The sequence below is a fragment of the Epinephelus fuscoguttatus genome, linkage group LG4, assembly GCF_011397635.1.
Source record: "Epinephelus fuscoguttatus linkage group LG4, E.fuscoguttatus.final_Chr_v1".
Taxonomy (NCBI): Eukaryota; Metazoa; Chordata; class Actinopteri; order Perciformes; family Serranidae; genus Epinephelus; species Epinephelus fuscoguttatus.
Window position 1 is genome coordinate 43,312,297 of NC_064755.1, and position 27,887 is coordinate 43,340,183.

The 27,887-nt window shown below is 44.0% G+C and overlaps 1 protein-coding gene across 1 annotated transcript; it reads right to left on the minus strand.

Moving 5' to 3' along the window:
• Positions 1-24,254, minus strand: wnt2 (wingless-type MMTV integration site family member 2). Its single transcript, XM_049573061.1, has 5 exons — positions 23,478-24,254; positions 22,286-22,506; positions 14,815-15,092; positions 13,180-13,444; positions 1-647 (listed from the first exon to the last, which is right to left on the minus strand). Exons 1-5 carry the CDS (start codon positions 23,558-23,560, stop codon positions 442-444), a joined length of 1,053 nt encoding a protein of 350 aa, XP_049429018.1. The 5' UTR covers positions 23,561-24,254; the 3' UTR covers positions 1-441.
• Positions 24,255-27,887: the final 3,633 nt, after the last annotated feature.

Consider the following 27,887-nt stretch of genomic DNA (forward strand, 5'->3'; position numbering starts at 1 on the left):
TCCTCGGGTTGGTCGTTTACCTCCAAACTGTCTAAACTTGATCCAGCAGATTATTTCTGTCAGAAGCGTCTCGGCCTCACCAGAGTCTCTGGAGCTGAAAGTGGATTAAAGATTAAAGCTGAACTTGTTTAAACTGACTGAACCAGTCGGCCTCTGAAAACCAGGTTTCTCTGCAGAGTATCGTATGAACTAGTTTATGCTGAGTGATATTTTCTTTTTGGTGATGAAAGCTTTTATTTTCTGGAGGCTCAGAGGAAACTTCAGCAGAGCTACAGACTGTGTGACTGACAGGTGATGTTTGGGAGGTGCAGAAACACTGAGGCCTCACAGCTTCAGTCACAGAGCCAGAGGATCCTTTTGATCGTCACTTACAGGAAGTCCGCAGCCCGGCGCAGGAGCAGTGGGTTTTGTAACGGTCAGTAGTGTTCGGAGGCGGCGAGGTCACGTCTGGCCCTTACAGGTGTGCACGTCGACCTGCTGGTGGCAGTCTCGGCAGTGCACGGCGCAGCACCAGTGGAACTTGCACTCGCACTTGGTGGTGCGGCTGACCCGTGACGTGTCGTAGCCTCGGCCGCAGCACATCACCTCGCAGCCGTCCACGCCGCGAGACGTCCGGTTACAGACACGTCCTCCCGTCCCCATCGACCCTGCACAGACACAGAGAGGAGGACAGCTTTGCAGATTTGAGATATGACATTAAAAAATGATGATGTCACAGTCAAGCTGACCTTTGACCTTTTGGATATAAAATGTCATCACTTCTTCATTTTACAGAATTAGCGTACTGTAAAACTTAAGTTAACAGCCCGGGCTATATTTGGGACAGGCCTTTCACACAAACCCTAACATATTACTTGTTTAATAATTAGGCCTTAACTTATATCAGTTATGAATCATTCATATGATCTAACTCCAACAGACAGCGCATCACACAGAGAGTACTCAGCACCCTACACACCGACACAACGCCACTTTAAAACAATCCTCACAACCCTTTTGATTCTTTTGATCTGAGGACCCTTAGGTACTAAAGGAAAATAAATATCTTACAGGGTAATGGAAGAATAGACACATAATTTGAGGTCGCCAACAAATCCAAAGAACTAAAAACAAAAGAGCTGCTTGGCAACCAGAGCAGGCCAGGTGTTAATTTGTCAAAATGTGTAGCTACACCAGGCTGGTAAAGGGACTGGGTGTTAAAGGCGCTGTATGTAAGAATGTGGCCAAAACAGTTACTGCACTCAAATTCAAAATACTGCCGCGAGTCGTGTCCGCCCCCCCTCCCCTACAGATTCGAGGTTGCTGGACAGCGGCACGCTGGAGACTGATTTGTTTGCCCATGGGCGGCTGCCGTGGCAGGGCCGTGTCGCAGCGTCCTTGATCTTCCGTTTTCCAGCGGACTGTTCGAGCAAGTCCGGCTTCTCTGCTGCTAACGCTGCTGCCGGGATACAGCTGAGGAGGAGCCGGCTGCTAATGCTATGTACTGGGACACTGCTAATGCTGCTTGCCGTGCTGCTGTAGCTCAGTCATAACTGTAACTGATGCTGAGACTCTACTGACTGTGTGACTGGTAGACGGCGGTGGGTGGCGCAACAGGCCAAAACACAAATTCAAAACATAAACATGATTTGTGGACCGTAATTTTTTTTAAAAATGAGAATATTCTGGCTGTACTATTGTTGTCGGTGAGATCAGTTTGTTATATGAACATTATTCCTTAGTCTCTGTGACATATTAGGAGGATTTTACGACTATTTGCTTTAGATTTCTTACATATAGCTCCTTTAAACTGACGTTTCACAGTATTATTATTAATTATAATTAACTGTACAGTGAACTGATTATCTTATCTTAACATACAGCTTTTCTAAGTCAAAGTCTCGATGCACACGTGAGCTTTTTTTCCTAAAATATTGTTTGAGATCAGATGAACTGATTTGCATCTTGAAGCTGAATCATTTCACTGCAGCAGCAGGATTTAACTTCATCTCCCGCTGAACCAATTCTGCTCCATTTATTCACTAAATGTAAAAACACATTTCGGTAGTTTCCCTCCAGAATGAGATTTATTAGTGGAAACATTCGACACCTACACTGGCAATTATTCCTGACTAAAACAAGTGAGAAGCATCCTGGGAAATGACTCCAGAGTTAAGACAGGCGTGCCTCTTTAACTCTGGTGTGGAATGAGGATGTGACCTGGCGCCAATCAGAATAAGTTTAGTGGTTATGAGGAGCCAATGGGAGCGCGGTATAATGCTGGCAGTACGGCGGAGAGGAGACGGAGGGGGTGAGGAGGAGGTTTGGGGGTGAGTAAGATGATGAACGCTGGACGGAGGGGAGATGAGAGATTGATGATAGGAGCCGTCAGCCTACACTCCCACTCTTCATCAGCTGTTCATTTTACAGGAGACATCCATCGCTCACACACACACACACCGCTATCTCCTCACACTGATAGCGTAACACACACTCTCCTGAGTCTCACCTCCAGCCGCCCACACACACACTTTAACAGTATATGTTCTCAGGTGTGTCTCTGTGCTGAGCTACAACTTCATTTATGATGAAACTAAGGAAGCCTGTGATGGTCAAACTGTAGCTGTGGTTACTTAATGTTTTCTTAACAAAACCAAACCAATGTTTTATTTGATTTTTAGATAAAAAAGCTGAAACTGGTCCATTAGTCAACCAAAAGTGAGTCAGCAACTTTTCTTCAAACTATTAATCGTTCTTCATTTACTGCTTCTTTTAACTGCGAGAATTAACAGACAGAAAAAAAAAGCAACATGAAGACATCAAATAATTAATGATTGAGAAAGTGATAATTGGTGGAATAAGTGATAATAACTGTCAGCTGCAGCCTTCGTACAGAAAAAGTGGACGAAGCTTCTGGATCCGAAAAATAAAGTCGATGCAGAAGAGCCTCAAACCTGTATTCTTCCTAATGGCCAGCAGGGGGCGACTCCACTGAATGTACAAAGACGTCTGATTGTATGAAAGTCGGTGAGAAAATGACTCTACTTTTCACTTGATTTATGACCTCAGTAAACATTTTCCTAATTAATTTATGATCTCAATCACTCGTTCCACGTCTCTGTCAAAAGCACAGCCTGTATGAAATAATGTACGTAGCCACTGTGACGACACCCAGAGGTTTGCGGACTCTTGTTTGGTATTGTGGTCATTGCCAGAGGTTGACCATATTTGGACCCTCACATTAGCTTCTAGCTTGGTTAGCATGGTGCGTTTACAGCGATGGTTAACTGTGATAATGCTAATGCTAATTTGCTCTAGCGAAAACAGGCTCAAAACCATAAAAACAAAATGCACTTAATGGACACAACTGAACATCCGACTCTTTAGAGGGTCTTCTGGTTCAACTAAACTCAGAACAAGACTTTTTTAAGCGACCAAAATGTTAAAATTAACTTTCATGAACTGAAAACACTGAAACACCAACAGCTTCGGCCACACCTTTACTCTGAATGTGGGGTTACGGCATGGTTACGTTACTTAACCAACACTATCGCAGTGTCACTCAGTGGCCACGCCTTTAATCATGCGTCACTTTAACTCGTAATAAAAAGTTAGGAGGTGAGTTATTTAAAAATTCTCCCCCTGTACAGTTGTCATTAATGTTGAAATTAGCTACAGAGACCAAAACTGTTTTTGTACCAGGCTGTAAACATGTTTATTTCTGCTGTAACAGATGTAACATAGAGGTCTGTGGGAACTGACTCACTCCTGGAGCCTCTAGTGGACATTAGAGGAACTGCAGTTTTACTAACTCACACATTGGCTTCATTTTTAGGACCCGGAGGTTTCTGATTGCTGTTTGGTCGACACAGCATGATGTTCATTTTGTAAACTATGTTCCCATTTAGAGAAAAATAGACGATAACGCAGGATATGAAGGAGGCCATGGCTACAATGAGTGCGTTCACATGGACAGTTTAATTCCCTTTTCATTCAGAATGAAAGCTCATTCCTATTAAAAGTGATCTTGTAAACACCTAATTCAGAATGTAAATGGCCAATGCGACTGAAAATTCAGTCCGATGTAAGGGGCTGGAATATTCCGTTTCTAATTCCGAATGAAAGAATTTCTCACACTTGTATACACTCATTCCTCTTTAAGTTCATTCCAGTCTTTCTGCACATGTTCGTTTCCTTGCCCTTCTGGCGCGATGACGTATATAGCGCGCATAGCAACGGGCTGAGATAGAGCAGTCAGACTCGTTGCACTCACCGGTTTCCATTTGCCACAGCACGGTCTTCTACCTGCCTTCTCCTCCTCAACAGACGAAGCATTAGCAGAACAAGGTTGTTGTCGTACTGCTGCTTCAAGAATATCAGCAAAACAAGCCCGAAAAAGGCACTAAGAACTGCGTCGTCAAGCATCTTGTTATCTGGAGCGAGGACTACAGTGTTTTCTTCCGGTAAACGTAAACACGTAACATCTGCCCCGCCCCCTATCCAATCAGAAACCTTCCCTGCCCCAAACCTTGCGCAGACCTGAATAAAGGCGATTAAACTGATCTCCGTGTAAACCCTCATTCGGAATGAATATTTCTCCTGTAAACTACCTGGAGAGACTTTAATTCCGAATGATTTTATTCAGATTTATTTCATTCTGAATGAGAAGCCATCATGTAACCGTAGCCATTCTCATTAAAAAGTCGCTACCACAGTGGTGTCCCCGCGTTCTCAGTCAGGTCCAACCCTGACTCCTCCTCAGCTCCACCCTTTCATCCAAAAATGGTCACTTCTGGCTCCAAGAATCCAAGATGGTGACGGCGAAAATAATAGATGATCACCACATCAGAGTTTCCCGTTATTAATCTTACCATCATGACAAAACAGTTTGTGTTTTCATGTCCAGATTTCCAGATAATTATGATTTCATCATGAGAGAAACAAACACGGCAGAATCAGCAGCTTTCACACGGTCTCAACAAAAAGTGACTCCTCATTATAAACTTCACAGCTACCAGACATTAACCCTGGAGGTCAGAGGCCCCAAATATACATCTGTGTGATTTTTAGAGGCTCCGCCCTTTGTGACGTGTCATTGTTCTGATGAGTGATGAGATTCATCAAAACAGAGAAAACACAGAAAAGAAGTGAAACATTTAAATAACTGAACAAATGCTTCAGATTCAGAGGAGCCCAGCAAGTGCTGCAGAGAGGAAAAACTCATTTCTGCTCTTGAATTATTAACTGTGTTGTGACATGAATAATTCACGAGCACAGATTAGCAGAACAACAAAATATATTGTTGACATTTGTCTAAGAGTGTCGAGGATAACACCAACATTTATCAACAGACAGAATCTGAATTATAATCTGCAATAAATCCACACAGCTCATCAGATGATTATCTGACACCCTTTACCCACAAACAACGTCAACATAACATGAACATATGATTTTGATTAATTGTTGTGCAAATTAAGTTGTTTGAGAACATTAATTATTCAGTTGTGAACACTAAAGAGTTTTTTATTTTCTCAGTGACACCCCCCGGGCTTTACAGCGTCTAATTATCAGCTGCAGCAAGTTTTCTTGCGTATCTTGATAATAAGTTTGACCCACTAGTATTTGTTTCTTTATTTATTTATTTTGCGCCTCTTCACACTAATGTCTAACAGGATAAAACAATGAAGATCAAAAGGTCAAAGGTCAGCTTGACTGTGACATCATCATGTTTTAACGTCATATCTCAGGAACAGAAGGGGAGACATTTGGTCAGATACTGAATTGGTGACTCTAATCTTGAAACTGTGCTGATTGTATAGATCTTCTGTGTGTGAAGCATCCATGTTTTCACTGACATGGATGGAGACTGTCAGAGACACTGGACTGGTGGGCGGAGTCATACATCCATGAGGCGGTAATTCTAGTCTTCATTTAAGATCATTTTTTTGCCTTTGAGAGACAGAGGATGACACACAGCAAAGGGCCACGGGTTGGAATTGTACGTGGTACTGGACGCCCCCCGACTAGTATTTCTGGTGCCGACTTGCGAGGGTAGCAACGTTTAATCAACTAGTCCACTAATCGCACACATCCCTAATTTCCACTTTCAATTTAACGATGAAACACTGACTGAGTTGACTGATGATAAAAATAACTGAGGCGCTACATAACAAAAACATGTCTGACTGACTCTGCAGTCTTCTCTGGTTTTGTGTTTTCTGTTGTGTGACGACTGCGGCTGCAGTTCAGGTGTGACGGACTGTTAATGTGAGGAGTGTTACTGAAGGAGAGTGTGTGTGTGTGTGTGTGTGTGTTCAGCTGACTTCTCCTGTATAAATAAAGGTTTAAAAAAAATGATGCGCTGGCTTCAAGTACCATCTCGAACATTGTTCTGGAATTTGCTCGTGTTTACATTCTGCTTTGCTGTGTGTGTGTGTGTGTGTGTGCGCCATCCATGCACCATTCCCCTCGCCAGGTAATATGTCTGGGCACGACCCGAAGCCCCGCCCGCCCATCATGCGCCGGTATGCTGCCCTGCGAGGGATGACATCATGGCCGGAGTCTTCCTCGCAGCCTTCGCTCTGCCTGCGTCTGCTTATTGAATTAAGATGAGGGGGCGCCGAGAGATGAGTTTAGCACCTGAGCCTCGCCGGGGCCGAGGGAAATTGATTTCACACTTTAAAGAGGCACAGAGGGGCCGTCTCACTATCTCTGTGGGCTCCGAGCCTGTGTGTGTGTGTGTGTGTGTGTGTGTGTGTGTGTGTCCATCTGTCTGTGAGAATGGATTCAGTCTGTGTGTTCTCCAGAATGATTGAGAGTGAGTTTGCATGTCTTTGAGAGGTTTTTCAGTGTGTGTGTGACGGGAGAAAGAACAAGACGTGAATAACTCAAAGTGTGTGTGAAGATCGATTGCGCTTCATGTTTGTGTGTGTGTGTGTGTGTCTAAAAAGAGAGAGAAGGTGATTCAGTGTACAGTACGTGTCATGACTGAGAGTGAGTTTACATGCCTGTGTGTGTGTGTGTGTGTGTGTGTGTGTGTGTGTCAGAGGAGTTGGTCTTAAGAGAGGGAGCCAGTAAAGTTCTCATGAGAGGCCCAGGGCCGACACCATGTGTGTGTGTGTTACCTCACCCTGCTTACATGTACACAGCACATGAAGCTTTCATGTATGCTGTGAAGCCTCTCCTTGTTCCCTTGTGGGGCCCTGAGACCTCCTCAGGTCCATCAGGAGGATCTAAAGGATCCACTGAGGCCACACTCAGACTGTCAGCAGTGAGGATGCAGCTGATGACTGCAGACTATTTTTTCAACGACTGATTAATTGTGTATTGTCCAACAATACACTGTATTTCCACTGCATGGTACGACACGTCTCTGTTCAAGTTAACTTGCTCTTTAGCGAAAGTTGTGGATAGTGCAGCTGCTTTTTTGTTATCACCTGGGTCCAAGCTCTCTGAGCTGATACAAGAAGCTGGAGTTCAAACACTGCAGACCAACAAAACATCCTGCACAATCCCGCCATTTTTTAATAGCCACGCTACCATTAATAGTGACCGCAATTTTTAATTTACTCGACCCAGATTTAAAAATAGAATTCCCGCCTCAGGGTCGCACGCCACTGCAAACCCATCAAGTTACAGTTACAGTTTACATGGATGCTTCACACACATCGATTCAGTATCTGACCAAATGTCTCCCCTTCTGTTCCTGAGATATGACGTTGAGTAATGGACAGGAAAGTGTTTTATGCAGGAACAGTATAATGTTACAGTGAAGCTGACCTTTGACCTTTTGGATATGAAATGTCATCACTTCATCATTTTATCCTGTTAGACATTTGTGTCAAGCTTTGCCATAATTTGTGTAAGAAATCTTGAGTTATGGCCAAAAACATATTTTGTGAGGTCACACTGACCTTTGACCTTTGACTTACCATAGCCTAATCAGTTCATTGTTGAGTCCGAGTAGACGTTTTTGCCAAAATTGAGAAAGCTCCCTCAAGATCTTGGGCTCATGAGAATGAGATGGACGCAAGGTCACAGTGCCCTTCAGATTCTAATCAGCTCATCATTGAGTCAAAGTGGACGTTTGTGCTAAATATGAAGAAATTTGACAGGAAGAACGACGAATGCGACGTACTTACGTTTGTGCATATGAACAACAAGCCGAAAACAACACCTCAGGCCACGGCTATCACCAGCACTGAGGCACAAAAATGGCAGCCTGTTAAACCACCCCAAACACTACGCTGGACGACGGACAAAGAGCTGACATTCGTCTGTTTGGTTGACGATGAAAGGATTCAGCGAGTGTCGCGGTGAAGATGATGGCAGTTTCACATGGTGTCACTATGGCGATCAGCTGAGAATCCCGCCAACGCTGAGGGGGTGCTATCGTCAGAGGAAAACGAAATAGAAAAAAGGACCTGGTACCAAGAGCGAGTCGAGTTGAGCTGAACCATGCAGTGGAAATGAGACAACAGAGAAGCGGCGGCACATTTGGTGCTGACAGTGACGGCAAAGATGAAAGAAACGTGGCGATATCTGTGGTCCTACAACGCACAGAGGTTCAAGGATGGAGGCCGTCACGTTCTTGGGATCAAAGACAGCCTGGGATAAAATTCTGACAGTGTCAGAAATTTGGAATGACCATCTCACTGTGTGACTACCGTTACCACCTACGTCTACTAACCAACCAATAGAAATGCAGCATGAAATGTCCCACACAAACAGACGGATAGCAGCTCGCCATGGAGGCAAAACACGCGAAAATAAATGTGTGTGATTCCAGCAAAGAGGAAAACCTTGTGAAGCCTTGTCTGTATGACGTGTCCTCCAGCTCTGACCATGATCGCGTAAAGAAGGATGAAGCATGGAAGGAAATAGAGGCGGAGCTACAGCTGCCAGGTGAGACACTGAGCAGCTAGCAAACACACACACACACACACACACACACACACACACACACACAGACTGCAGTATATAGTGCCCACAAATCTTCAGGTCATTTAATAATGTGAGTCTCTATGTTGAGCTTCACAGGTGGAGAAGAATCGCATCGTCAGCATAGCCTGTGATTCAGTAGGCGCTGTCATCGTACAGTGTGCAGACATCAAACTTAATGTTGTATCATGGTTATTAGATCCATGTGTAGCTGCACTAAAATTACAAGACTGATAAAATCTCACAGTCTGTCGGATTTAAGCAAATGGAGCGGCCTGGGGTGTCATCACACACCTCCCATGTACCTGCCATGTCCCCAGTTTGATTCCAGCCTGTTGCTGTGTGTTGAACTCTCAACATGTTTCCTGTCTCTTCCTAAACTGTCACTACCCAAACACAAAGAGACACCCTGAGCCCGCTCCAGCAGACAGAGCGACGCAGTAAAAAGCTCCCAAAGATCAAGAATTAACTTCTGAGCTCAAAGACTAGAAAACGCTCTCGTAGCTTTTATCTCCAGACAAGAAACAGTCTCGCTCTCTAAATTAAAACCATGCTTCTGAAATATATCTGAGCAGGCTGGACAGCAGGTTAAAGTTAAGACTCCTTTTAAGGTCGTAAAACTCTCTTAGCACCTAGAAAGCACCATGACGGTGCCCGATAACTTACACTGCACGCAGAATACATGACACCGTCCCATGACAGACAGATCCCAGCTTTGATTCACTGCAACATCCGACGTTTCCTGACCAACACAGATGTAAAGCCTGTGTCCAAACATTTTGTCAAAGTGTTCAACCATCACCAAACTTCAAAACACCATTCATCAACCTGCACTTCCTGTTGCATCTCCTAGCAGACTCTGACAGGAAGAAATAACAAACAACACATTTTTGGATGAGGCCCAAATTTAAGTGTCCAGCTGAGGAGACTTTAGAGAGGCGTCCCACTTCGACACAAAACACACTGTAAACTATTGTATTCTATTGTGTTGTGTGTTCCAACCTGCCCCCGAAATATTCTTTATCTGGCCAATCGTGCCCTCAGGCGTGTGTGTGTGTGTGTGTGTGTGTGTTTCCAGTGGTGGTGATTTATAGTGATCTGTGGTGCTCTAAGGTTTCAGCCCACAGAAGTGTGTAATGGGTCTTAAACTGGCCGACACCCGATCGCCACGGATCATCTGCTGCCTGACAGGCATCCACCTCCTCTGGAACACACACACACACACACACACACACACACACACACACACACACACTTCTCTTTCTCTCACTCAGTTTTCATACGCAAACATTTTCCTTCTCACACTCACTGTCCCGTTCACACACACATAAACAGATTTCACTCACTCGGATACACATTTCTGTAACAGCTTATCTGTCCTCACACCAGCGTCTGATATCTGACGTTCTCCTGGCGCGATGAAATCTCAGGTTGAGTTTTCCCTGTGTTTTTAATATAATTCACAGAAGTCCCCGTCTGAAGTTTGTATTTCTGATATTTATTTCTCAGCAGGAGCTTGCATCCCTCCAGCTGTAATGATTCTGTCACTGCTGATGAGACACTATGAGATAAGCGTGAAGGGCAGGCCAACACTTCAACATCTTCTTTCTCCTGTCAGGAGTTTATTCACTTTAATACAGGAAGTTCGACTTCAGACAGAACCAGTCGCTTATAATCCAACTGCTGGAATTTGGACAGACACAAACACAGCTCAACAAAAAGAAAAGAGGAATCACTTTGTTACAGGAGCTTCCTAAACTCTGCAGAACACAGAGAGCCCAGACTGAAGCCACCAGCTCTGTAATTCCACTGGAAAATAGATTTGTCGTTTAGAAAAATCTGCTGAGCTGAATCCCCGTTCATGCACAGGAGACATGACGGGAGGTCGCTCACTGTGAACTGAACCTCAAGAAACATGCTGAGCAACCGTAACTCTTGTTGACATATTGACGTCATACTGTTACCCACGGCAGCAACAAGCATGGCTGAAAGTGAAGTTATTCACGACTCCGCGGTGGATCCAAAAAGAGGAGCAGCTTCAGTAGTGTGGAATAAACTGTGGCGTCCTGAATGTTTTACTTCTCTTAGCGCTCAGAGGGAACTCATTCAGCGGCTCCTCTGGCAGCAGCACAGCGTCTCTCCCTCTCCTCTCTCGCCGTGCGCACACGGGGGTCAGTGTGGTCAAGTGATTTTGTCATACACCTTTGGTAATGTAAACGTACGTGAAAACACTCCATATATGTGAGTGTGTGATAGTTGTGGTATCATAACAGCCTGTCACAGGTTACAGCGTGATGATTAGAGGAGAAATGGCAGAGCATAAAGGTCCAGGTGGGAAAAAACAATCATTTAGGATTTTACTAAAAGAAGGAAATCAGCTGTTGATTTATTTTTATAGATCCCAGGGGACATTTTTTAAATGTGTAATTAGTGGCAGGTTTTATGTAGATGAACTATTTATATTGTAACAGAATCTGAATCTCACTCTGAGTTACTGCTGTTGTTCACAAACTAACGCCAAACACTGTGCATCAAAATATACGCCCTAATTATTTTCAATGTACAACTCCACACTGGTGGCAGCTGGACGCGTCTTGGTGCTCTTGGATGTGCTGCCCTGTGGCACTTAACACCACTGTCCTATTTCCTGCCCTTGGAATTAAATACATTTTTCCCCCACTCACTCTTCGCTTGTACAGACCAGTTCTCACAGCAGCTCTTCTCTCTGCTCCTGTGGCAGCTCGACTCCTCTCCTCACCATGGACGTATAAAGAGAACTCTGTAGCTGGTGCCGTTATGAGGAGAGACTCGTCAACTCGGTGGAGAAATATCCCGAGCTAAACGACCCACATTCCTGTCATTATAAAGACAACGGCCAAAATGATTTTGCCTGGCGAGTCACAACTCTGGAGATCGGCTCTTCAGGTGACAAATCAAGTTTAATCAGAGGCTGTCCACACATGATTTCAAGATAATGCAAAGGTGCAGGAAGTGCAGATCTTTCAGTAAAAGTAGCGGTGCAGGTGTGTTTCTAGCTTCAGGGTGACAGCGGCATTTATGTAATATTGTAAACAAGCTAACGGTGCTAACACAAATCGTAAAGGTGCAACAACATGTTTTGCAGACACCAGATATCAAACAAAAACCAACCAAGTGTCTGTGAGCGGGAAATTCACCACTTCCAAGCACAAGAGAGACGATAATGTTCTCTCAGAGCCTTACGGTGGAAACTTTCTCCTCCTCTGTGCCGCTTTAGCTTGTTCATAACTGTCTGTACCAAAGAGTTGCATGAAGGTCAAGAGCGCTCACTGTGCAGCAAAATCTGGGGACCAAAATGTCAGAAGAAGTACACTGCACAGCACGCTGACAAGCAAACAAAACAAAGCAAAACTAAACCACTGCTTGACTTGAGGCGATCTCAGTCGTCTGAGGGGTCTCTGACTGACAATTCAAATCTCCACCCTGTTGGTATCAATAAAATCTCATCAGTTTCCATCCCTGTGGAAGATGATGAAAACATAATGAAACTAGAAAAGCACTCGGAGAGCGCAGACCTCCGCAAAGCAGCTCGGATTTCCCGCCATTTTATTATTTTATCCACTTCGCTTCAACCGATCACCACCAAAATTGTATCATCTGTTCCTTGTCCCATTATCAACCTTTTCTGAAAATTTCATCAAAATCCGTTCAGAACTTTTTGAGTTATTTTGCAGACAAACAAACAGACAAACAGACCAACACCGGCGAAAACATAACCTCCTTGGCGGAGGTAACCAGTTCTGTTACCGAAAGAAAGAGCTGACGCCAACAATCACTGAACCTGCTGAAGGATTGTTTTTGTAATTCAGCCAAATATTTGTGATGAAGCATTTAATAACCCTCATGACAAATCTGTTCACACCCCTCCTCTCCCTTAAAGGCATGTTCACACCAACCAGCCATGGTGAAGCTGCTCTGTTGAGCTTTGGTGCGTTAACTATTTAAGTCTGGTTCATTTGGCAAAGTGAGAACAGTTTGAAATGTCAGACCTTCACCAAGAGAACAAAATCTGCGTACATGTCTGCGTCTTGGTACCTAAACCATTTCAGAAGTATTTAAATGTTAAGTAACTATTTCTATTTATCACCTGATTCTAATCCTCTGACCTGGAGTTCAAGGTTAAAGTGAAAGAGTTACAGTCTTAATCTGATTCATTCAGTCCACACAGCGACTGTTTAATCAGATCCTGTGGTTCTGTGAAGGTCGGAGAGTGTCTACCTGACTCGTGGTCCCGTATGCAGTAGTCCGGTGAGTCTTCAAAGTACACCAGGTCGTTCTTGCTAGGTCGTTTGAAGTGCGTGTGTGCTGCGGTGAACCCAGTGCCGTACTGGTTGACGACCACCTGGACAGCGCCGTTATACCTCTTGCGAAGGTGGTCGCCAGTGCGTCTGAAGTCGGACATGGCCAGCCAGCAGGTCCGGATGCTGCACGACCCGCTGACACCGTGACATTTACACTCCAGAGTCATGAAACGCTTCACCGCCTGAAGAGGAGAGAGCAGAAAAGATTCTGATGAAGTGTAACAGTGTAAAATAGAAACCTGGACTGACTGTACAATGCAAATAATCCAAACTATGATTTTTACCCTCATTTAAACACTATATTTAATATAGCAGCTTAGTTTTTGTTCAACGATCAGTTTCCAAGATTGATACCAACACTCTCACACTTAAATCTGTCTTTATTTGATTCCCAATCATTTCAGTGTTTCTCCCAGACATCATGTTGAGGTGTAAATCTGTCATTTCCCACACTGGTTCAGAGGACAAATTATGTGAAGAAAAAATATTTCACAAATTTCTCACTTTGTAACAACAAGGAATTTGAAAAAATGTGTTGTTTAGGAGTGACAACTGCACATTTATTTTTTTATTTGTGCTTTTAAAATCAGTATTTGGGGTTCTCACACAGCAGCAACAGACTTTGAACGCCGGATTTCTCTTTTTTCCTTCCCAAAATGCAGACTGGAAGATTAATTTGAGCGCTACATCTGAAGGTCAAATGCAGGCAAGACTCCATTTTGAATAAAAAACAACCAGCTGATGTTTTAAGTGTTTTTCTACTCTTGAGGCTGTTCTATGTTTTGCCCAAAATCTATCAGAGTTGTTAAACTGATAAAAAGTTTGTGTGAACATGTCTAGATTTGTACAGTTATCATTCTAATAAAGCTCAGAATTTTAACTCTTTTTGTCCAACAGTGGCTGATAAACTGCAAACTTTAAAGGAGCAGTCAGTGATTCTAAGCGATACACTTTTTGTCACACGCAGCAGATATCTCCTCACGCTCCGCTGGCTGTCTGTTCTGTGTGCGCTGAAAAAAAAAGGGATGATTTTACACACCCTGGCCTGTAAGTGTGAAACAAACAAAGAGGCTCAGGCCGAGTCGAACTATTCCACGCAATCAGCAACGCACTACGCCCTTTCCCTATCCACTTCCACTACGTTTTCATGTTCACGCGGAGGGTCCACCACATTCCCACACCACAGACTCCAACAGCGAGTCTGCACCGATGCTGACTTACTGACGATGTGCAACACATAAAAAGAACATAAAATGGGAGTGGTTTTACTCTTCTCCATGGTAACCAAATATAGCGACAGCTCCTTTTTCTACTGCAGGGAGGGAAGTGTGTCCCTAAGGCTGTCACTGTATTTACACCCCTGCTAGTTGTTTAGGTGTTGAGATCAAATATCTTTCTCCAAATTCACTGACTCCTCCTTTAACAGCAGCTTTCACCAATTTAAAACCAGAGTGTTGTTTCAGAATTAAAAACCATCTCTGAAACGTATCTGATCAGCGGACTCCTTTATGTGACACACAGGTGTTAAGAACGATGACTGGTGCCTCCTCACCTTCCTGCCGGCTCTGTTGTTGTGTAAGTTCATGAGCGCCCGGGCGTCCCTCTCCTTCCTCTCCTTGGCGTCCACAAAGCCCTGGCTGAAGCGCATGGCGTGCTCCACGTGGTCGCTGCAGCCGCCCCAGTTAAAAGAGCCCTTGGCGTCCCTTGACGAGCCTTTCTTTGTGGGATCGCAGGAGCAGGAGTCCAGGTCGCCTTGGCTGCAGGCTCGAGCCAACGTGTAAACCACGCCGGCCGAGGAGATGGCGTACATGAAGGCCACCTCGCGACTGCCTGAAGAGGAGAGGACGAAATGTTACAAACAAGGAGGCAAACATCTGTAACGAAAGGCAAGTCTGTTCACAGAGGAATGGGATTTACTTCAAACTCTTAATGAGTAGATTGATAATAAGTTAATATAAGCATAAACATAAAAACAGCAACAGTCTATGTCATCTCTTTAAATCCAGAGGTTTCTGTGGGTCTCTGAACGCAGCGCAGGCAGAACTCTTCATGACTACAGTTGTAGAGCAGTTTGTGGAGTTTTGAGTTGCGGGACAGATAACTGATCAGTCGATCAGATCAGAGCTGATCAGATTGATGGATGAGAGGAGCAGCTGCTTGCGAGTGAAAGCAAACTTTTAGACCCAGCAGAATGAAGTTTCACTTTCACTGCGCCTGACGCTCTGCTGCTCCGTCTGTGCCTAGAAAATACTCTGCACCTTGAGAGTGTGGAGCAGCATGTATATATTTCCGTTATTGAACAATCCAGCTCCAAAGATAGAAAATCAAATCGTGGTGGTAGATGTTTTAATCGTGGCGAGCCGCTACAAATAAATGAATGTGTGGGAGACCCTGGACGCAGTAGAACATCCTGTTATTTTTGGCATACTGTCTTGGGACATACGAAATTCTTTTCTGGCATACTAAATATAATCTTCTCCAAGAATCCGCACTTTAACGTGGTAGAGGGGTTTGTGTGTCCCCGTGATCCTGGGAGCTGTGTTGTCCGGGGACAACAGCCCCTGGTAGGGTCTGCCAAGGCAAAGTGATCCCAGGAGAGGGGCCAGATTAAGAGTGATTCAAGGAGACCTTGATGACTTGACACATCGGACTTTGAGTACCTTGCCTGTTGTGGGGATACCGGGCCCCCTCCCTGAGAGCCAGACCTGGGGCAAAGCCTTCTGATGGCTGGGCCTTGGGCAATGGGACCTGGTCAGGCTCAGCCCAAATAATTCACATGGAGCAGCAGCCCTGTCGGCCCACCACCCGCAGAGACAGGAAACAGAGTTAGGTGCAATGTGTGCCCGGCGGTAGGCAGGGGCGGGGCCCTGGGTATGCCAATCCCTGGCCGATCCAGACTGATGAGATCACGGATACAAGTGGCCGAAATGTAGTTTCCTCTGTAGGGTGTCTGGGCTCAGCCTTAAAGATAGGGGGAGGAGCTCGGAGTAGAGCCACCGCTCCTTTGTCTCAAAAGGGGTCAGCTGAGGTGGTTCAACATTTGATCAGGATCCTCCTGGGTGCCTCCTGTTAGAGGTGTTTGGGGCACATCCCACAGGTAGGAGGCCTGGGGTCAGACCCAGAACACACTGGAAGAGTTATATACCTCATCTGGCCTGGGAACGCCTCGGGGTCCCCCAGGAGGAGCTGGAAAGTATTGCTGTGGAGAGGGACGTCTGGGGTGCTTTGCTTGGCCTGCTGCCCCCGCGACCCAGCCCCGGATAAGCTGATGATGTCAGCACACTCACAGTGATAACACTAAAATGTTGAGACCAAGCAGGTATACTTTTTACCATGTTTACAATCTTAGTTCAATGTGCTTGATATCTTAATATTTTCTAATTGACCCACTAAACACAAAGTACAACTGTAGCTGAGGGGATCTCATGAGTTCTGCAGGTATTTGGTCAGAGAGTAAAGTATTGGATAAATTCCACGGAGCCATGCAACCAGTGTGGATAAAAACTGCAGAGCTCCTCACTGAGATCATCTCTGTCCAAATACCAAAAGTTCAGCACAGTTACTGTTCCACTTGTCTACATCACTGAACTCCTGCGTTTCCCAATTCAGGCAACATTAAGCCACGACAAACAGAGAGATCCTTCAAATGTTTCACCACCGCTGCTACCTGTATGACCCGTGTTGTTGTTGCCTGCTGGAAGCTTTTATTTCACGTGAGGCATGAAATAAAAAAAACGCTTCATCTCCCTCCAAGATGGATAAACAGCAAACGTTTACCAGCAGTGCCCTGACAGAGACCTCTTATCTCCCTCCACATGTCACTGATGAGAGATCTGAGAGACATCAAAGGCCGAGGCAGGGAAAGTCTGCGTCGCTAACCTCTGCTACAAAATTATGACACGTTAGACGGCACACAACGACGGCAAGCGGATATTTGACATGTTCAGAGCTGCAAATAATCATCATTTGTGTTCATTAGCTATAAACTGAGTTTTTAAAATTCATACATTGTTTTATCTGTAAAATCTCTGAAGAAGATGAGAGACGTGTCAGATGAATCAGTCGTTAAATCTCTCTACACTCAGAATCTAGATAAGGGAAGAAAACAGCTGCGTAATATACTCAAATTAAGTCTGTTGCCCAGGGTTTTGTCTGTCAGACTACAAACAGGCTGCCCTCAAAAGTAGGGTCCGCCACATTGAGTGCCTTCCCAAACCAACAAGTGAGGACTGGAGGTGAGGTATTAACCCTCTGACAGTGAGCCTGCACCGATGCTGACTTTCTGACGATGTGCAATGCTGTACTGTGTTCGCTTCCTACAGATAAAGTTCCGCGACTACCCTCACAAACATAACCTGCTCAAACTAAGGCAGATATTTATAGGTCTGTTGTCATTTCAGTTTATCAAGTTATTTATTTCGTTTAATGATAATAATGTAATAGTAAAAATTAAGGTTAACAGCAGCAGCACGTACAGATTAAATGTAAGTGCTACAAATACATGTGAAGAACATAAAATGGATTAAGCTTTATTTTTCTCTGTGGTTTCAAAAAGTTGTGACAGTTTTCTTTCTGCCACAGAGAGGGAAGTTTTTTCACTCAGCTGTGAAGGTGACTACAAAAGGAGTTCGGTTTTGGAAAGGCCCCTCTCATTGAGGACACACAATGACCTGAGAGAAACACCTGCAGACTGTTTCAGGTACCAAGGTGGTACCTTGGTACCAAGTATACCAAGTACATATATATACACTTGGTATACTTGGTGCTTTGAAGAGAGCTGCACAGATGAAACAACATGGAGGGAAATTAACTGGTCCTCAACCTGTTGCTGTTGCAGTGTTCTTTCCAACGAACCCAGCACGAGACTGGAGATGTGTGTTCAGGGACTTTTTCTGTATCACCACTGTGTGCAGCTTTTTATGAAAAAATAAGAATTATTCTGTTTTGTGTGCCGAGGACTGTTTTTGCTTTTCGCTGTGGTATCAAAAGATGTAAGTTTAAAATTCTGGCATCATGACAACCTCAAAAGAAAAACATGTTTCTCTAAGTATGCCATCAAAAGAATGAAGTTTAGTTATTGGTCTCTAAACTCAGATGTTGTACTACTGCACACACACATTCAATGATCTGTGTGTGTGTGTATTCGTGTGTGTGTGTCCCAGTCCGGCAGCTAAGTTGAGCGTGTCTAACGAGGTTAATGAGGAGAACGCTGAGAGAACACGACACCAGAGAGAAAAAACTCCTGTGTAATTGTTTGAAATTAGCCCGCTGACATTGACAATAAGGAGCTTCTGACGGGGCCCTCGACGTGCCGAGATAATGCTGTGTGACATGGCCGGGGCCCGGCTGGGAGGTCCAAATACCACACGGCTGATTAGAGGCCCCCGACATGAAACGGACTAAGTCGAAGGATCCGCCTGGTGGGGTTAAATCTCAGGGCATGGGAGAGGAACATCAGGCCGCCGGTTCCTGATGATCCTCCGCTGGCAATAAAAAAAGATTAGGACTTGTTCTAACACGTCCTCGCAGGAGATGCGGGCTGCTTCTCGCTGCTGAGACGCAGTGACACGTCTAATTTGACAGGATGCTTCTGTCCAGAGCTCACATCTGTCACAGGCGGCGGCGGGCTGCTTAATACTCGTTAATCATTTCAATCCCTGATGCTGCTGACTCGTTACTGCCTGTCACACTATTCATAACATTTATTTTCTACAACACCCCCACCCCCCAAAAAATATGTGACTGTGTCTTCTCCTGACTCAGTAAATCAAGTCTCTTCTTCTCCAAATGATGAGAGAGGATAAACAGAGCTAACGAGCCGGCAGATCTTCAGAGAGGTGGGATTACTTCTATTTGGAAAGAGTCAAAATTTGTACCATTTGTCATGTGAACGAGCTGAGCGGGGAGAAATTAACTAACTGAGACAGTAGCTGAAGTGGATCTAACATAAACATCGTGATAATAAATGTGAATCAAACTGATGCAAATATAAACTTTTAAAAATTAGTTACTGATACCTCTGATACTGAAATAATGACTTCTATAAACCTGCAACTGATTCAGGGTCCTACAGCTAATAATATGAACCAACATGAAGTTTGCCCAAACATTAGTTGCAACATAAAACCGAACTTTTTGGTGACATTAATGCAAGAGGCATTTACAATACAAAGTCAGGAAAAAATAAAATCCTACTTCCCATGTCTAAGCATTCTCAAAACTTTTAAAAGATTGATTTAAGATGTTTTAATACCCATCAAGGCTCATTTTTAATGAATTCAATGCCATTCAGGATTGCAATGGTATACCAATTTTAAGATACTGTGATATTAAAATTGACGGTGATCATACAGTGTATGTATACTGTGAAACCGTGATATTTTCTGAGATGGTTGTCGTTAGCAGCTGGAGGTGGCTTTGTGTGATTGTTTGAATGAAGTGAAGAAGAGAATGAAGCTTTTTGCTCGCTGTTTTTGCATTGCAACATGCCTCGTGTTTCTGCGCTCTAGACGCCTGCCGTCTTTGCCGGAGCGCTGTGAACTCCTCAAGTTGAAAAACTTCAACTCAGAGTGGAAAACGTCTCATGCCATCTCTTTTTTCATCATCTTTTTTCCCATTTTCCAATCAATGAGAGGCGGGCCTTCTGTGGTGGTCACGACAACAAGTTTACAGTTGGTAAACAATGGAGGAGAAACTGGTGGTAATGGTTGCTGGATACCCAGAGCTATACGGCCTGATGATAGACAGCAGCAACATCCATCATGGAGGAGAAGCTCCTGGACCAACTGGTGGTACTCCCCATGACACTTTTTTTTCCTCCTAGTGAGGATTAGAATATATGACCTTCACATAACCCCGTCGAAATTAATATATATTTTGAAACACTTGAACATCCACTCATTACTAGAAGTGTCTGTCATCCGAGAGAGACAATAGAAACTAATGGAGTGGTCAAAGATGTCAGTGAAATTTAAGGTGTGCTGATGGATTCACATCACCAACTCATGCATTGAGTAACACTACGAGTAAACGTTTCTCGGGTCGGCAAAACATCCTTTCATTTTGTAGTTGTAGTTTACTGATGTATGAACAGAGGTTACATAAAACCAGAGTGACCGTCCTCTACTGACCAATCAGACTGCAGTGTTCACAGCTCCACCTTTTAGTACCAGATCTGTGTGCTAGGTACCCCAACAGAGGGGGGACCAAACATGGGGACGCTAAGGAACGCTGCTGTTGGTACCATCCACAACTTTCACTGTGAAACAGAAAAATACATACTGAACTGAACTGAACTGAACCGTTCTGCTCGGCGGAAACAGGGCTTAAGTTTCTTACTTAACAACTAAACAGTAAACTGAAAACATTTGAGGTGAGACATTAGAAACACAGTAACAGAATCTTGATTTATATTTGATCAGTGCTGCCTAGCTCGACAGTTTGACCACAACTCATGAGCCATGGTTGACTCTCATGCACCGCTGTGTGAATATAGTGACAGTTTCAGTAAATATAACAACAAGTTATTTTTTTATAAAAGTTACCATGTGCAGCTTTAATCAATTCAAATCCCTTCAGCACTAAATCTGCACACCAGAAGTCACATCATTACTAAACTACACTAACAAAGTACTGAGCAGCATGTTCACCTCTCAAACACAGACGCACAGAGAAACCAGTCGGCTGCACCGACGTGATAAATGTACAATTGTAAAGTGAGACAAGGTGTGGAATGTGATCCAACCTCTGTGGAAAAGAAAAAAACCTATCTGCGAGGGAACTATCAGTTTCCCAAAAAGCCTCGGAGTCGCAGTAAATCAACACTCTGAATACCAACCAATTGTTTAGATGTGTCAGCATTAAGTTAAAGCGACATGTTGGTCACTGTAAACAGATCAGTGTGCTGTAAGAGGCGTGATCGTGCAGGGATTCAGTTCCAGAAGGTGCCGGCAGCAAACAATGACCTGGAAACACAAGCCAGCAGATACTGTTGCACACAGACCAGTCACTGAGTTTCTATTCTTAGTCAGGCAGAGGTAAAGGCTCCTGACAGGTCGTCATATCATGAGTTAGGACTTTCTGTACCTCGTCACTGCATCTTATATTATTTACTGCAAACAAATATGATACAGCTAAAATTCTACTGATATACACTGAAGTATCTAAAATCATAATTTAAGAAGTTCTGCTCATGACACTGAGTCAAATGACTGTCAGTGTTTCTTACAACAAAACCCTGCACATTTCACATCTGATCAAATTTTAATTATTGTTCATCTAGAGATTAAACTGTGAGCATGAGCAGGGTTTCCACACTGTCATAAACATCAAATTCAAGGACTTTCCAGGCCAAAGTTCCCCAAATTCCAGGACCCAACACAGCATAGTTCGAGGCGCTGATCAGGGTTAATTAATGCTGTAATACAGTGAATTTTAATCATGAAAACTAGAGTGCTTTATAGAAACTCACAGACAGCAGATAAACTGAGTCAATTTACTACCGTTAAGCAAAAATGAATAAGTAAAAATAATTTTAATTTCTATTTTTGCACAAAATACATAAATCCAAGCACTTTCAATTTGCCTTATCTGTTTATGTCTATTAAAAACTGTCAGGACCTTGTTTTTTCCCCCTTGAATTCACATTTTTTCAAGGATTTTAAGGACCCATGGGAATCCTGATGAGAATTTTCTGCCAGTATGACCAAAGAGAGACAATAAGTGATAACAGCCTTAACTTTCATCTGATTCATGGAGACAAAGTCAGGCAGGTGTAAGATATGATGAAGTACCTAAACTATGATTCCTTATTCCCTCAAAACCACAAACCTATTAAAAGGTATTTCTTTTGCTTGTCCTACTGAAGCTCGGTGACTTGCTCAAGGACACGTCAGCAGGCAGCTTGTTGGACATACAGGTTTGATTTCAGGTCCTCTAGATTACAGAATTTTTTTAAACTGACTTTGTTTTTGGCTAAAGTAAGACATGTGTCCCCTCCCGGTTCTAACATTGGCTCCACTCACTGCGTAGCAACAGGCGTCCGAACAGGTTGTGGTCTCTGGCTGTGGTGTTGCAGTTCCAGCGGTGGTTGCGGAACTGGTGCTGGCACTCTGAGATCCAGTCCTTCATCCCGGCCCCGATGGCCTGCATCACTTTGGGGTGCTGGCGGCACAGCTGGCGCTGTTTGTTCACCAGACCAGGGATGTTGTCGCACATCACCTGGGAGCCCAGGGAGCCCATGTACCTGCAGGGTGGAGGAGCAGAAAGCACAACGTTTGTGAACATCTAGGAAAACCTTTTAATCATTTATCAAGGAGGAGAAAAGAATTGTGCACTAGTTTTTATTTTTAATCCCTCTGCCTGCCCAAATGTTTATGCACAAAATTTGGACACTAAATTCCCTCCATGATCTCAAAGATAAAAAGAAATTAAAGAAAATGTGGAACCTGTTCTTTCAACAAGCATACAAATAACTCCACACACGTCTGCACCTCCAGTAAAGAAGAGACATTAAAGCTCTGTGTGTTGGCTGGACACGCTGACAGAAAAAGATAATGGATAACAAGGCAAAAAAAGTGTCTTCTTGAGAAACTTGTGTTGAAATCACTCCTAACAAGTCCACACTCCCATGTACCTGCAGAACAAGGTGATGAAAGACGGGCAGGGAATTTGCAGGCTGCAGGGATTTCCCTCAGTGATTAAATAAAGTCCAGAGCAGCAAGAGAAAAGAGAAAAGGGTGAGAAATGATCTGTCCAAACAGCCTCTCTGTATCACAGCCAGTGTGAAGTTTGGAATTTGGAAACAGAAAGCGAAGGACAGCAAATAAAGAGAAATTAAATTATATCAGATGACTTTCTCCTGTAAACTTATCTGTCCAAATATTCAGTCTTCAACTTCAGTATTTAAAAAAAGAAGTTCTGCAAACTATTTTAGCCACTCAGTCTGTGGGAAATTTCTAATTGACAAAATGAAAAGAGTTGTTATGAAACAGTTTAAGGTAATTAAGACAAATATATTTAATGGAACAGATGGACACAATGCCAGGGCGATGTCACATTAATTATATTTTACTGCCGACAGATTCATTTAAACAGCATTGGCGCCCATTTTACGCATCGCATTAAAACATGTTAATAGGAAGGTCATGCATTCAGCGCGTGGGGCTTTTACAAATGCATTTAAATGAGATTGTAAAGAGAGTGCACAGTACTTACCACCAGGACGCATCGACCTCGGCCATCAGCCAGCAGATTGCCACAGAAAAATAAAAACATATTCCACTTGGCAATAAGTTCATATTAACCAAACTTCGGTCCTTTATGGATCTGGACGGAGCATTTCCACGGACAAAAGAAAAATAGAGAACATCAGAGAACTTGTTTAATCTCCAAATCAAGCTTGGATTGAAACTATATCATCACAGGACAGTCGGAGGAGGTCTTCGCGTAAAAGCCATGCCCGGCTCCGGTGGCAAAGCGCTTCTGAGGGAAAAAGTCAAAGCGCGGCTGTCTAATAGTCCAGCAAATATTTTCAGTGGAGATGATGTGCTATCAGGTTTAAATTGCTTTACACAAGGGGTGGGCAGAGTCCCGTCTCAGGAATGAGGTGAAGAAATGAGATGTCTGAGAGTATCTGTTCAGGCTGGTTTGACACCAGACAGGTTTGGCCCGCGTCCAGACCGGAGCTCCGCTGCTGCTCTGAGATGCGGTCCACGCTGATGGGCTCTTCACTCAAACTGCACCGACGCGTTCAGGGCAGTAGCCGGCGGAGGGGGAAAGATCATCCAGCGCGCTCAGCCACTGTCAGTCACCAGAAAGGCGCACAAATCCGCTTACGTTCGGTTTCAGGGGACAAAGTGGGGCAGATAATGGAGATGGATCGGGGTTTGGAGCCCCGGAGCTCCAGAAAATTGACTTTTGCGCACAAATTATCCAGTGAGCATGAAAACAGTGACTCGTGTGGACAGGATCCATATTTTGCACACAAGACTTTTAAGCTTTCAGGACCTCGGGAGCTAAAAAATGAAATTTTCTTAGTGAAATGGTGAAAAATGAAACATAAAGCTATCCACACACATCAGACAATGACTTAAATGCAGTCTGTGGGCATTCATTGGTCTTATTTCTCTCCATATAAAGAAAAAACTTTTACTTTAGCTACTCAAAGAAAGTCCACTGCCGTACCCGACTGCCGCACAGGTGCCAAATATTTCTGATCCCCACAGCATGACGCATTGTTATTTTACAGCCTTATACAAACCATCTCTCAGTCCAACTAATAACTCAGGAATGATGGTTAAAGAAAAAAATCGGACGGGGAAAATTACGCACTGGTTCTCCCAAAGCAGCACCTAAAGGTGAAGTGTCCATTTCAATTGGATTATCTATCACAGCCTTTTTGAAGTCTCAGGGAAATCTGTACCACTGTCACACGGTATTTCCTCCATCTTTGATCTGGCCCGGGCGGATCTGGAGGTCCAGGAGACCCTGACCAGATGAGATTAATGGGCAAATTGGATTTTTCCTCCCATGATCCCCGTGGAAGAAAACCCATAAAACAAGGAGCTTTGGAGCGCTCTCTCTATCCAACATGACTTTGTTGTTGCAGCGGCGGTAGTTGTAAAAAGTCCGGAATAGAAATCCAATTTAAATGGAGTAATTTGTTCACTGTCGTACCAAATCGCATTAAGGCCGGTCACTGTATTTCACTACCTGTTTCCTGAGGAGAGAGACGGTCTAACATCAGCAGTGTGAGGTCAGGTCATGGCCTGTTGAGACTGACTCTGATGTACCTGGAGTGAAGTTTGTGGAAGAAGCTTAATGAAGGATGAATGACAGGAAGTCATCTGAGATAAATTCACTTAAAGGACTGAGCTATGATTCAAAATCAAGACTCCTCATCAGTTCAGGTTTAGGAACTGAATTTAAACACGTTGGGAGGGAGCTCAAGTAATTGTAATTTGTAATTGAATTGTAATTTTATTGAGTTAGTGTGACTGAAATCGTACTAAATCGAATTTCTCACAGTGGGACTAACACACCCAGATCATGTGACTCCTGCATGTATACAGTCAATCAGACCCAAACTGGCCGAGGCGCTCTGAGCATGCTCCACAGTTTCCGCCCCGGGCTTTGACCCTGAAGTCCAATAGCATTAAATGTGTAAGAGAAGAAGGGAGGGAAAAGTAAGGTGTACAGCATGTACGAAATGTACAGAGCTGTAAAGTTGTCCACCATGGTACCAGTTAGCAGCTAGCTAACCGTAGCTAACTTGTTTGTCCATTGTTTGGTCTGTGACGTAATAGGTCAACAGGAAAAAGGTCCAATACTAACAAGCTGAAAGGGGGCATATCTCCACCTATCGTAGAGGAGTCACACATACTTGGGTCAATACATGGATTCCCCTCCCGTGCTTGTATACTGGGACAAGGACAGTAGGCCAGTTAGATGGCCAACACATTCTCACTGCGACCTTGTTACATGTCCACGTTTGCTCATGGACTTTCCACGTCCACACATGATGTCCAAGGTACCCTGACTGTGCTGGTTGTTAATGTTCTGGGACGCCGTGTCAACTTCAGCCTGTTACATGCATTGTCTGTTTTCAAAATACACTTCTGTTTTCACAGGAATTGAACAGTTTGCATACAGTCTCTTTCAAAATAAAAGTTCTACGTCGGCATAAAACCGCAAATTGACTCTTTACCTTCAACATAAAACGCAGGTGGTTGGGTTTAGGAAAAACAACAACAAAAACAAAAAAACAAAACAGGGTTTGGCTCTATAAACTTACAGGAAGCAAACACCGCTCTCCTGGGTGAAAGTCGCTCTTCACTGGATTCATCCACCAAATAATCCCACCCACCCTAATCGGACTTTCGCTGCCTTAACTTTCCTTCTTCTCTCACCTCGTTTCCCCCTGATGGTGTCTGCTGCCATTGAACTATGACGACCATATCATGCTGACGTTAAAGGACGGCTTTCTTCGTTGGTGTCTGAAGCCCTAAGTCAATGACCAAGTGCTGGATTTCGACGACTTCAGAGTGAGACCAGGTTGAAATGGCCTAGTCAAGCTATTACTATAGCTCAGCTTAACTGTGCATGTAATCGTACATGTCACATGTTCTTGTTAGAGCATTCACATTTATAAATTTGAATTGAAAAAAATAAAAAATAAAAATTCAGTACAACGATTTTGGAAATACACTTATTGGCTTTCTTTCTGAGGGTTAGATGAGAAGACTGATATCACTCTCATCTCTGTGGGTTTAGTATTCAGCTGGAGTCGAAAGACAGTTATCTTAGGATAGCATAAAGACCGGAAGCAGGAGGAAACAACTCGCCTGGCTGTGTCTAAAGTTCAAAAAGCACCTGTTAATTAAACAGCTTTACTCGACTCCGAATTATGTCAGTTGAATCAGATTTGGCTGTTAAATACATATTTTCAACGATTAATTTCACTTGTTTATACAGAGTTTGTTACATTTGTCCCACAGACAGCAGGCGGACACACAAACGGCTCCTGGGAGAAGATTAGCTCTGCAGGTAAATAGGCTATATGATGCTTGTTAAGGCTGCTTAGCAACCTCAGACACAACCTGCCGCCACGCTCTTGAAAGCTGGCACAAGAAAGGCACAAGAGTAGCACTCAGCGCATGACCTCGTGTTTTTCCAGGCGGTTAAAGATGCAGCATGTCTTCGGCCCCTAATCGTTCCCCTACTTTGTAGTCGACGCACAGACATGAGGTTGATATCAATGTTCTCATCACACTGTGAGAAAAAAAGTCAATTAGCCTCTTTACCAAAAGAGCCCTGAAAATGATCATATTATATATTCGTCCATCCATTTTCATCCTCTTATCCTTGGCCGGGTTGCAGGGGCAGCAGGCCAAGCAAAGCACCCCAGACGTCCCTCTCCCCGGCAACACTTTCCAGCTCCTCCTGGGGGACCCCGAGGCGTTCCCAGGCCAGATGAGATATATAATCCATCCAGTGTGTTCTGGGTCTGCCCCGGGGCCTCCTATCAGTGGAACGTGCCCGAACATCTCTAACGTGAGGCACCCACGAGGCATCCTAGTCAAATGCCTGAACCACCTCAACTGACCCCTTTTGATGCGAAGGAGCGGCGGCTCTACTCCGAGCTCCCTCCAGATGTCCGAGCTCCTCCACCTCTAAGGCTGAGCCCAGACATGCTACAGAGGAAACTCATTTCGGCTGTTTGTTTCCAGGATCTCATTCTCTCGGTCACTACCCAGAGCTCATGACCATAGGTGAGGGTTGGGACGAAGATGGACCAGTAAATCCAAAGCTTTGCCTTCTGGCTCAGCTCCCTCTTCACCACAACAGTCCAGCACAGCCCCTGCATCATTGCAGACGCTGCACCAAACTGCTGATCCATCTCACACTCCATTCTACCCTCACTTGTGTATAAGACCCCGAGATACTATTATTATATCATATATTTAAACCTGTTATATATCTAGGATCATAATTTACATTTTAGGAACATGTTCACTTTGTTTTTGGAGGCACTGAAAAAAGAAAACATTCTGATTTAAATCTTAAATTTGAATGTGCAAGAAATTGTTCCTCAAAAGAAACTTTAATTTTCACTTAAACCGTTAA